The sequence below is a fragment of the Rhodnius prolixus genome, unplaced genomic scaffold (genome assembly GCF_049639745.1).
Source record: "Rhodnius prolixus isolate KJV_2025 unplaced genomic scaffold, Rpr scaffold_9, whole genome shotgun sequence".
Taxonomy (NCBI): Eukaryota; Metazoa; Arthropoda; class Insecta; order Hemiptera; family Reduviidae; genus Rhodnius; species Rhodnius prolixus.
This window is the reverse complement of record NW_027411604.1, coordinates 21659508-21671463: the sequence shown is the minus strand read 5'-3', so window position 1 is coordinate 21671463 and position 11956 is coordinate 21659508. Positions and strand designations below refer to the sequence as shown.

General features: G+C 31.8%; 2 protein-coding genes across 3 annotated transcripts; one reads left to right on the top strand and one right to left on the bottom strand.

Moving 5' to 3' along the window:
• Positions 1-5: 5 nt before the first annotated feature.
• RtcB (RtcB RNA ligase) lies at positions 6-6108 on the bottom strand. The gene is made up of 10 exons (XM_074127812.1): positions 5852-6108; positions 4686-4881; positions 4483-4613; positions 3846-3972; positions 3503-3609; positions 2701-2860; positions 2452-2627; positions 2231-2365; positions 2018-2144; positions 6-1877 (listed from the first exon to the last, which is right to left on the bottom strand). Exons 1-10 carry the CDS (start codon positions 5945-5947, stop codon positions 1612-1614), a joined length of 1521 nt encoding a protein of 506 aa, XP_073983913.1. The 5' UTR covers positions 5948-6108; the 3' UTR covers positions 6-1611.
• A 186-nt stretch (positions 6109-6294) lies between these two features.
• Positions 6295-11861, top strand: P32 (complement C1q binding protein P32). Of its 2 annotated transcripts, XM_074127813.1 has the most exons (6): positions 6295-6625; positions 7563-7616; positions 8726-8873; positions 10215-10429; positions 10513-10601; positions 11576-11861. In XM_074127813.1, exons 1-6 carry the CDS (start codon positions 6412-6414, stop codon positions 11726-11728), a joined length of 873 nt encoding a protein of 290 aa, XP_073983914.1. In that variant the 5' UTR covers positions 6295-6411; the 3' UTR covers positions 11729-11861. The 2 variants fall into 2 exon arrangements, with proteins under 2 accessions (XP_073983914.1, XP_073983915.1); XM_074127814.1 differs by lacking the exon at positions 7563-7616.
• The last annotated feature ends 95 nt before the right edge of the window (positions 11862-11956 follow it).

Sequence of the window (11956 nt, the reverse complement as noted above, 5' to 3'; positions counted from 1 at the left end):
CACAGTTGTATTTTTTTTTTTTTTAATCTTTACATATTCACTTCTATAAGTCCAAAAATAGAGGCCTTATGTACATATTATGACATTTTAATATTTAATACAAAATGTTCCAAAAAAACATGATAAAACTGGATACCCTGCTATTCATTTTTATTTATCATCCAATTAGTACTTCATATATATTTTATAAGATTAAGAATCTGCAACAGTGCAAATGATTTGGAGGATCCTGAATTCAAGTTCGACATTTATTACGCATATAAAAATGGCCAAATTTTGTATAATAAAAGTAAGAGATGAACTTTCTGTATAAAAAAAAGTTAAGATAAAATAATAATAATATTGTATAAATATGTTTATAAATAAAGTAATTTAATATAATTATCGTTATGATGTTCCTAATATTGCTAATATTTTTGGTTATTTTTGGAAGTAATTGGTACGAAACGTATAACATGTTCTCTTTTTTACCTTCATTCTCATAAGCTGTTTTCTTGTTCAAGTAAGTAAATTAAGGATTCACTATAAACCAAGGTTTAAATCTACGTAATGTACTTATTAAGTAAATTAAGTCTATGGTTATACATTAAAACGGAAGGCTTTTTTTGGAGTTCAACCTGTCGTGAAAATCTAAAATTTAACATTTGGATACACTTTATTTCATTTAAGCGGTCCAGGGAATGAATCATAAATCAAAACCGTCCTTACTAAAATCAAAACTAACTACAACTCATCATTTTTTACCATTCGTAAGATCCTGCATCATAGTTTTATGCGCTTACTTCTAAAAGTCTTCCTTGAGATGAATCACTTGCCTACGTGGCAAGACTCTACTCATTTTTATGGTATTTAAAGCACAGCCTAAACCCTCAGAATCTATCAGAAAGTATTCTTACTTCTGAGGGCATTTAAGAACTTAAAAGCTCATTATCAATAACTGCAGATTATGTCGCGCCAAAATCTATAAATCATCTTGATCTGTCCTTATTAAATTTCAATTTCTAAATTACTATTTGACACATCTTTGCTCTTCACACATTTAATTAATTAAAGATGTATAGTAATTTATCTAACCGACATTTAAAGTAACAATCTTTCATTGTTTTCGAACTTGTAAAAAATGGGTTAAAGATATTCCACTAAAAATCTCTTTTAAAGGACTTTCAGTATCCTTTATTCATTTAAACTATTTTTCCAGGAACTTTTTTTTCTAAGAGAACTGGAGGAGCACCTCCAGTTACATTGATTAACTCTGGATGAACTGTTATTGTGATATTTAATTGCTTTCTCTTGCCAATGCTAACTGCATACTTGAAAGCGAACAATTTTAATTTTTACCTGAAAAATTTGTTTAGATCGATTTTGGTCGATAATACATAAATTTAAAAAAATGAAATTGACTCCATTTTTTAAAAATAATCATATTATTTATTCAAAATGACTTTTTTACCTCCTTGAACAAAAAAGATGAATGAATTTATAAATTAGTAGTAAAAAAAAATTAATACAAAATGGATTTCTTCTTTTTTCTTTTTACAAAGATATAAACTATTTTTCTTCCAGAGAACAGTAAAAATAATATTGATCATGACCGATATAAATGAAAGCTGGTTATCCTTTGATAACTGCTATTGGCCTTAATTTGATAGCTTTACTGCTGATACCTGCAGCATGACAAGTGTCCACTACGTCTGTAACATTCTTATAAGATTCTGGCGCTTCTTCCATGACGAGTTTTGGAGATGCTACACGAATTGAGATCCCTTGTTGTTCAAGAGCATTAAGGACATCCATATAATCGAGATTTCGTCGAGATTTAGCTCGTGATAATGCCCTACCAGCACCATGACAAGTCGTTCCGAATGTTTCTTTCATACCTGAAAATTAATATAAAAATATCAAAAATTTTTGTCGAATAGTGGTTGAGCTTCCAGAATGCTTAATATGAAAAAAAATATTTGAAGAAAAATGAAATTATGAATCAATTTTATTCCTTCTGATTTCAAATTGAACTAACCTGTTTCCGTGCCAGTTAAAACATAGCTACAAGTCCCCATTGTCCCACCAATAAGAACAGGCTGACCAGTGAGTTGATAATCTACTGGTATAAGTGGATGATGAGGAGGAAATGCACGTGTAGATCCCTTAAAAATAATAAAGTAAAATATAACACTTAAACAAGGAATAGTTGGATATGATTTAGGAATAATACCAAAATGGAGATAAATACTTTTCTATGCATTAACAAAGTTTTTGGTTTTCCGTCCACCATATGTTCTTCTATTTTAGCTATGTTATGAGAAACATCATAAATTACATGCATGTCTAAATCATCCGGTGCCATATTGAACTGTTTTGCAAAGGCCTAAAAGTGAATGATTAATTTTTAAAAACGCGATTTTAAAAGTTCAATATGATCGAAATAATATGCAATTTTCACGCCATACTTACTTGTCGGCTAAGAAATGTCATAGAACTACGATTCACCCAGGCGAAATTCGCAGCAGCTGCCATACCTTTTAAATAATCCTGTCCTTCCATAGAATTGATTCTAGCACAAGCCAATTGTCGGTCGTTTACATCGATTTGATCTCTTTTCATAGCCTTCTCCATAGCCAACAGTGCATCTGTTAGAAATAAACGTTCAAGATTTCCTTGACTTTACATGTAATTTATGAAATTTGTAAAAACCAGCAATACCAGTTGCAACTTGATGACCAAATCCTCTTGATCCAGAATGAATCATCACACATATTTGCCCTTTAAATTCAATGCCCATCTTTGCGGCAGCCCACTTATCATAAATTTCATCCACTACTTGAATCTCAGCGTAGTGATTTCCAGCACCTAAAGTTCCCAACTGCAGTAGCAAGGAAAACAAAATATAATGAAGCGGCTGGATTATTACTGTCTTAATAAATAAGTAAAATAAATCACGTTTCAAATGAAGAATCTCATTTTAAACACCGTTTCAAAAAAGGGGGGGAAAAATGGTACAATATCGAAAAAAAAGGTAAATAAAATAGAAAAAAATTACACAATCAAATATATTAGGATGAAATTAAGAATAAGAAACAAGATGAACTGTTCACAAATTTAATGTAATATGTAACTGTCCAATGCTATTGTGATAATCTAATTAAAACAATATTTGTTTTTTGTTTAAGTATTCGATGAATATTTTACATCAGAGACTTTTCGCTTGAAGCCTGTTTCAATTTTTAATAACCGACCTTATCATGCATTAGCTTTTTTTTTCTAGATGTGAGTGTGGTGTCACCTCTTTAGCCAAAATGCTATTATTAAAACTGGCGGACAGGACAAGGGATGATCGTCAAGAACTGCACGAAGAAGACTTATTTTTTCCTCTTTTACAAGGCCCGCCCTGTTTTATAAGCGCCTAATTTCTGTCCGATGAACTTCGCTAATTTTAATTAAATTAAACAAAACTATAACTTTGCAATTACATAAATTGAAATCAATAAATAAATGTAAACCATACTTGTGGTAATCCTCTCTTCTTTGCCTTCATACTGACTTTGTTGGGATCTGCATTCAACATTCTTCCATATTCTTCACAATGTTCTTTATCTTCTGACCAGACATAGCCTACGCAATGATAAGTTCATTCCTTTCATGACGATTGAAAATTAAAAAGTAGGGACTATTTCAATATATTTTGTGAGGTTTCTTCAGTTTTCATTTTAAGCCCCCTTCCTCCCAACACAGATAAAATATTTTTTTATAAAATTGCAAAAACCAAATATGCCTCATCTAAAATGCATTATTTCAACAATTAATTCTGTACATTGTGTTCAAAACAAAACCATTAATGCTAATTGTACCTTCTCTGAGCGACCAATCCATTCCCATCTCAAGAGCTTCTTCCATATCTCTAGCAGTCATTGGAATAATCCCTTTAGAACCAACACCTACAGGAATGTGATCAAACAAACTTTGCGCCAATTGCTCCTGGATAAAAAAATAAAATTTTTGTATACAAATTATGTCTCAGTTTGTCTATAATAATGATTATTTTAGATTTTTTAAATACACTGCATTTAGTTACCTAAATAACAAAGCATAATCCATACTAATGAAATATAATTGTTCATTACTTACTTTTTACCGGCTCTGACAACTGACTTACAATTTTTTGATTATAATTAATTAAGTGTTAATAAAACAGATTAAAAGAGATTTAAGGTTATCTGATCCAAATTGAAATTTTAGGAAATAGTTGGTCTCTTACGAATCAGATTAATTCCTAAAGGTAAATATGTAATTTGACAAATACCTTTTTACTGTAAGTACTATTTTTATTAAATGATTATGAAGACATTTTAATAAATTGTTAATACAGTTAAATACAATAATTGATTACGGAGGTATTTACATTTAAACTTTCTAATGCATCAGAGCTAGATGTTTATAAGGAGAGACTATAAAACCGAGCGGCTACAATGTTGATAAATTACTGACCTTTACTGGAAGCACATCTTTTTCAGAGAGATTAGTCCTTAACAATCGCACACCACAGTTAATGTCAAAACCTACTCCTCCAGGTGATATTATAGCTTTAGGATCACTCATATCAAATGCGGCCATATTACCTGCAATTATTAAATACTATAATAGAAGCAAGATTCGTTTATATCGTTAAGTAATTTACGGTTATTTCGTACCAATTGCAAAACCATAACCAGCATGAATATCAGGAAGCCCAATGGATCGAAAAACAATTCCAGGAAGTGCTGCAACATTAGCAATCTGCTTGACTCCAGGGAGAAAACCTCCTACCATGCCTGGCCTGCAAGCATTCCTAAGCTCATCCAACATCAATCTTTCCAAAACTTTATTTACATAAAATATTCCTTCCACCTGTAAGGATTCAAAAGTAATACATTAATCGCCTTCTCTTTTACTTATCATTGTGATTTTCATGTCATTAATCAATAACCTATTGAATTGAAAATTTAAGGTCAAAAATGAAGAATAATTTATAATTTATTTAGGAGGTTTAAATCGCTTCAAGATTTATGTATAATTATTGAAATAATGTTAAGCAAATGCATGAAATTCAAAATAATAATAAAAATTAATGTTCCATTAAATTAAAAAGCTAAATAAAAACGAGTTTTAATTTAATTGTTCCTCAAAATAAAAACAAAAAATGGCCTACCCATGTGTACATAGTGTATGTATTGATGTTGTGTTTTTTAGTTATATATAGCTTCTAGTTATAGTTATTAGAAGGAGTGTAATTAATTGAGAAAATCTATTTGAATAAGTGCTTTAGATTATGATTGAAATTTACAATAATAAGTGAAGGACCAATGTTGGCCATTGGTGGCAATTTCTGGTCATGCAGACCGTCTTGATGCACGAGGAAGTATATATTAAAAATGTATACATGATAGAGAGCCACCAAATTGATGGGTGGGCTGAGCCGGGATTGGCACCCCGGCATCCTTTGAGTGTGTATTATTTATCTTGAATATATAAATGTGTGTGTGTGTAAAGAGTATAACTTTTATGAAAGTAGTTAGCTAGATAATTTGACACTTATAGTTATGAATCGCGGAGTGACATTGCTTTATGTAATCGCTGTTGGTAAACACTCAGATGAAGTATGGCAAAAGCCAATGCCAGAGGGGGAAAAAAATTTTCCTCAAAAAACCTAAGCTTCTCCTTGTAAGCTGGCAATGCTATTGTCTTTATGGCAGCAAAACTTGCGCAGCTTAAATATTAGTGCTGCACAGCTTGACTACCATAAATCAATTAAATATGGTGAACTTAAAAATTATTTGCGGTCCGTTATAAGGATATTTATTAATTTTTTTTCACTTACATTCATATTTGGTTGAAACCCTTTTTTGATACGCCAGGCAACTGGCCCTATTTTTTCAAGATATTGTAACTCTTCGTTATAATTCCTAACAACCATTTTTAATGGGGAATATTAGGATATTAGTTGGAATACCCAATGGAAAGATTACTATACGTTCCCTTGGCTAAATTCTGTTTACCACTACTTAACTTACTATAGTACAAACAAGTTTTCTAACCATCTACCGGCTAAAAAAACCTTCCCGTCCATATATTACACACAGTTATGCATGTGCCTTTAAAATTTAGGTATCAATTTTTTGATAACAATAACTTCATATTTCAGTTATATAGATTTTCAAAGTAAACAAAATATATAATCCATTATAAAAAGATATAATTTTGAATCTAAATGGAATTATGATTTTTATTATGCTAAAAATATGATAAATTAACTTCAGGTTTTGCTACGGAAGAGAAGGTTATCAATTGTCTACTGCAGCAGTGCACGCCGTTTACGCGATTGTTAAAAGTATAAAAGAAGTGCTTTATTTCAGTCGTTTTTAAAAGATATACGCCAAAATGAGTGGCTTAATTAAAAATATGTTGAAACCGTCTTACTTAAGGTCGGCAGCTACTTTTTTTTCCTCAAAATTATCACTTAATGCCCCGGCAAATCAGCCATTAAGAAATATGTGGTCACTCTCTTCATTCCATAATAGAAATGAAATTATTTCCCGAAAAAATGATGTAGGATGCACTTGCGGCTGTCAAGTTATGACCATCCATACCAAAGGTAAGTTCTTAATTAATAAGTATTAAGTAATACATTGCCTAATTTTAGGTAATGTATTTTTTCGCTTTTCTGCCAATTTAATTATAATTTGGGGTATAAGATACGCAAATCAAATAAATTATTATAGGCCGTTCATTCGTATTGAATCCATTGATAAATTTGAGTATTTTAAAAGTATAATTAACCTTTTGAGTTTCTTTTTCCCTCTTACACCATATTGTGCGGTTTTTTTTTTAACTGGTAATTCCTAAAGCCCATTGTAAATTGCTTTATTAAAATTAATTTTAATTCAAATGACATAAACCCGTTGGCATATTTTTAAATCAATTATTCTGTAGCAGTGGTATTGCAGGTGACTGTGACCGGTAAAAAATCTAAATACATTTTTTTGAAGATGGATTGTGGAAATCCGGTTTTTAGATTCTATCAGTGAAGCCTACTTTTTCCTTTTCTAATTCTAACCTATTTGCCGTGGGTTATGCCGTTGTCCATGTTTCGTCTATAGATTATCTATCTTTAGAAACGCAGCGAGACAGTAGGATGTTTTGTTATTTTTAAATTAATGAACACTTTCTTATTTTTTAATTATGAATTTATAGTATATAGGAAAAATTATAATATTAATCGAATTTAGAATTGTTTTTGAACAAATCTAATCTTAACAAGCCTGACTATTGGCAGATTAAAGGCTTAATTAATTACTTTGTACTGTAATCTTCTTGCAAATCAGTTAGTATTGTCTTTATTTTGACATTAGGAAAGTATAATTTGAGAAAATGAAGACATTTGGTGTTGATGGCATGTACTGCTTAATATAGACAATGTCCGTTATGTCATATTGTGGTGTTTGTTTAAAGCAATAAGTTAAGTTATGCTAGCTTATTTTCTTTATTGTGAAGTTTCTAACTAACAACAACTAACTTTATTCTTCCAAAAGGTGGTAGTGTTCTGAGCAAAGCTGCTTCCCAGAAGATAGATGCAGTAACCCAAGGTAAATTAATCAAAGTTCCATTATAGCTCATTGTGAATGTAAAGCTGTTGAAGTTCATTTAGATGAGTTGAAATCATCCATTTTCAAGAAGAAATATAATTATTTATAAAACGATGAGTAGATACATGAAATTCAATACTAATTTATAAACATTCCTGTTGCATTACAAGACAAAGATAAATAAAAACAAGAGTACATTCTTATTGATGGTTTTTCAAAAACATTTAAAGCTTCTCTTAGTAACTATACACCGCGTCAGATTTCAAACAATTTTGGTTCAGATCAAATCTTCCTTTTTGTGGACAAAACCAATTTCTCACCAGTATAACCCAGAATTTGGAGATGACTTCAGCCTTAAATAAAATTTAAAAAAAAAAACTATAAATTGGTTCACCAGCTAGAATTCAATTTAACCTTGGCTTTGGTAGAAGTTGGATGCACTTAAAAAATGCCCATGGTTTAATTTACTGAAAGTTATCTGCCATTCAAAGCTAAACTTGCTGGAAGCTGAGATGAATGTGTTAGGATACCATGTATTTCCACCACGTCTAACCACTTTCGTTTTCTTTAAAGGTAACAAAATAAACTTTCTGCCCTTTTTAAAGTGCTCCAAACGTTCCCCACAATCAGAACGGAAGATAAATCTTAACTTGAATCACTCTGTTAGTGTGTAACTTTCAGAATTAAATATATCTCCAGAAGCTCCGCGAAAAAACTGAAGATATATTCATCTTATTAAGTGAGAAATAAAATTCAACTTTATTTAGCATGAGCCAAAGTGTTGGTGGATAAAAAAAGGTGACAAGACTGTTACAAGAATGTTACGTTCACAATTGCTACTCCTTATTTAATAAAAGAGATGTTTGTATTGGTTATTCAGTTTATGGTGAGGGAACGATTAATATCTACTAATTATTCTTTTTTTCTTTTTAGATTTATTTTAAACTCTTGGTTCTTGGCTTTTAAATACTAACCCTTAATGGCTTGATTTCTCTTAAATTTATATTTATTTATGAATTTTTATTTTCTCAAATGTTGGTGTATGTGTTTAACACATAATTTTTTTTTAAATTTTAGTTTTAATAATAAATTATTAATTTAATTTAAAGGTGAAAAAGAATTGGCAGAATTTTTGACCGAAGAAATTACTGCTGAAAAAGCGTTACAGGGAACGAAACTACCAAATGAAGTTAATGGATTTCAAGTCAAAGTTAATGGGCCTGAAGTGACATTGGTAAAAAACTTAGGTGATGAAACGTAAGTTTATGAACACTTTGGTTCAACTTTATGTAATAGATATTATACTATATATTACAAAGGAGTTAATAATATATTTAATATATTTTATTTACTTTTTAAGATAGTCCCTCTGAGGCCTATCAATGTAGCTGAAAGCATGTATGTATGGGTACTGTAGTTAAGAAAGTTGTTTATACGAGGTCTGTCTAAAAAGTATCCGACCTTTATTTTTCCCTCGCAAAATAAAGACGATAGCGCGGCGCCACTGTACTCAGTAAAGGAAGACTCCTACATGCGTATGTGTGAATTTTGTCACCGCCTTCCAGCGCGTCAGTCGCTGCCTGTGGGTCGCTGAGTGAGGTGCTACACAACGTGTTCGTCGCATTACCGATTCTCTCAAGATGACTGAAACATCAAATTTTGTCAAAAGCTTGGTGATTCTCAAAGCGAAACAATTCGTAAGATTCAGCAGGTGTTTGGAGACGAAGCGATGGGTGTAATACAAATTAAGGAGTGGTTCAATTGTTTCAAAAATGGCCGCACATCAGCGGAGAGTGACCAGCGTTTTGGCAGGCCCCAGACTGCTCAGAGTGCAGCCGTTGTTGAGACTGCGAAATTTGGTTATGGCAGATCGTCGCTTGACCGTGCGGAAGATTGCCCAAGAAGTTGGAGTTAGTGCAACTTCAAAACGGAGGTTCTTTTGTTCCGGCGACAACAACTTGGTCACTCTCCGTTTATGTGCGGCTATATTGAAGCGGTTGAACCACTCCTTAATTTGTGTTTCACCCATCGCTTCGTCTCCAAACACCTGCTGAATCTTACGAATTGTCTCGCTTTGAGAATCACCAAGCTTTTGACAAAATTTGATGCAGTGCCTTTGCTCATCACGTTCAGTCATCTTGAGAGAATCGGATCCGGAAGTGGAGAATGAGACGAACACGTTGTGTAGCACCTCACTCAGCGACCCACAGGCAGCGACTGACGCGCTGGAAGGCGGTGACAAAATTCACACATACGCGTGAAGGTGTCTTCCTTTACTGAGTAAAGTGGCGCAGCGCTATCGTCTTTATTTTGCGAGGGAAAAATAAAGGTCGGATACTTTTTATAATAAATTTACGGCGCGTAAATATTTGAGACCTTTTATGCTCTTCTCAATACATTGTCAGCATCCGTACAATGTTTCTCATTACGGGCATCAAGGTTCATCACCAGTTAGTGAGCTGTAGATGCTGCTAGTATGAGAAAATCTAAGCGTCATTAAGTGGACTCGAAACCCGAGACAATGCACTAAACTAATTGATCTAAACCCTTATCCAAAGGCTGTAAAATATTTACTTAAAAATCTGTATTGTTTTTCAGTGTCACTGTAAAATTCAATGTGAACCATTCCGTGGGCGAGGAGACTGAATATGATGCTTCTGAAAGTGGTCCAACTTCAAAGGAAGATGCGAAAACTATTATAAATAGGCCACCTTTTGATGTAGAAATCAATAGAGGTGGTAGGATCCTAGGTTTCAGGTGCTCTATGGTTGCACCGCCTCCAAAAGAATCAACTTCTCCAGATGATCCATATAGTAAAGATACATTCTTATCTTGGCCTGAATTAACTTATTATTTTTGTGAAATATAACAATCCATGTTTAACTAATTTTTACAGATGATCTATTTACAATTGATGAGATAGTCATGTGTGATGGAGAATGGAAGGACGCAGATTATCATGTACCCGGAGAGATTATGGACGGAGTAAGCATTTGTTCTATGTAGATCTTAAATTTTTTATTAATAATAACGAGCTTAATTAATTCATAATTAATTTCATTTAAATTGGTATGTAGTCTGGTACGATTCCAAAAGGAATTTTAATATCGTAAGCGCCTTTATTAATTCTTCATGCTCTTTTCTTTTTCAAAACCGCAAATACCGTTTAATCCTTCACTTCATAACGTACTTTTTATACAAAACAACTTTTTGAATTATTTAGTGCCTGAGTATGACAGAATGCAAGTTTTTTTTTTAGCCAAAGAGCTATGTATCAAAAAATATTTAAAAAATGTAAATTAAAACGATCCATAGGTTTTTGTTAAAAATATTTTGTTATTAAACATAGCGTTTTACAATTTGTAATGTTGAAATCTACTTCTCTATCGACCTGTTTTTTATTCTGCTTAGTTCAGCCTTTTGCATTGGAATATTTCCCAAGTTTAGTAAAAATGGGCACACAAAACATACATAATCCACCTGGTTATAATTCACATATTAACACAGTCCTAATTGATTTTGATATAATACAAATCGTACTGATTATAAAGAGATTCTTAGACCGATATATTATTCGCGTTCTTACCATTGTTTGATTTTTACGACTATCGTAGATATGTACAGTTAAAATTGATAAAATGTCTATTCAAATCACCTATGTACTAGCATTATCTACATAACACCGGTAATGTAAATTTAATGCGGGTTATTGACGTTAAATCATACATTGATGCAACGCTGTCGTGAAAATATAAATTTTCCTGGCAAATAATTCTGGAGATCATTTATGGTGCGTGAAAGAAGTTACCATGCTGACGAATTGTGTCTATTTTCTTGCAACTTCTTTAATGAAACATTTTTATCAACTTCCTACAAAACTTATTTGTAGGAATAAAATTTATTTCTATTTCGAGGGCTTTTTTAAAAGTAGTAATATATTATTACATTTATATTTACAGACACTGTACGATCTGCTAATGAATATGCTGGAAGATAAAGGAATCGGCAACGAACTTGTTGAAAAAGTAACTGCTTTCAGTACTGATTATGAACATAGCCTTTATGTGAATTTATTAGAAAAAATGCAAAGCTTTGTAACACCAGCTAAATAATGTAGTATATAACAAGTCTGATTTGATTATAAGCATTTCTAACGTATTTGTTTCAGTTTACATTCATTATTATCGTTAAGGTTTACCATTTATTGTATGTATGTTTTTTCAAAATAAAACATAGTTCTGTAGATTTATTTTAAATTGATATTCACCCAAGTCTTAGATAAAATTGGGGTTAATTCATCCACTTCCGTGTGCATGGCAAGAAAAAATTATATATATGTA

Bases quoted from the DNA above. Each gene is read 5' to 3' on its own strand.
- RtcB (XM_074127812.1), bottom strand. From the start codon at position 5,947: ATGGTTGTTAGGAATTATAACGAAGAGTTACAATATCTTGAAAAAATA. The intron at 2,861-3,502 runs GTATGGTTTACA...TTGCTACTGCAG, and splicing joins AGAAGAGAGGATTACCACAA to TTGGGAACTTTAGGTGCTGG. The intron at 1,878-2,017 runs GTTAGTTCAATT...ATTAATTTTCAG, and splicing joins TTTAACTGGCACGGAAACAG to GTATGAAAGAAACATTCGGA.
- P32 (XM_074127813.1), top strand. From the start codon at position 6,412: ATGAGTGGCTTAATTAAAAATATGTTGAAACCGTCTTACTTAAGGTCG. The intron at 6,626-7,562 runs GTAAGTTCTTAA...TTCTTCCAAAAG, and splicing joins TATGACCATCCATACCAAAG to GTGGTAGTGTTCTGAGCAAA. The intron at 7,617-8,725 runs GTAAATTAATCA...TTTAATTTAAAG, and splicing joins GATAGATGCAGTAACCCAAG to GTGAAAAAGAATTGGCAGAA.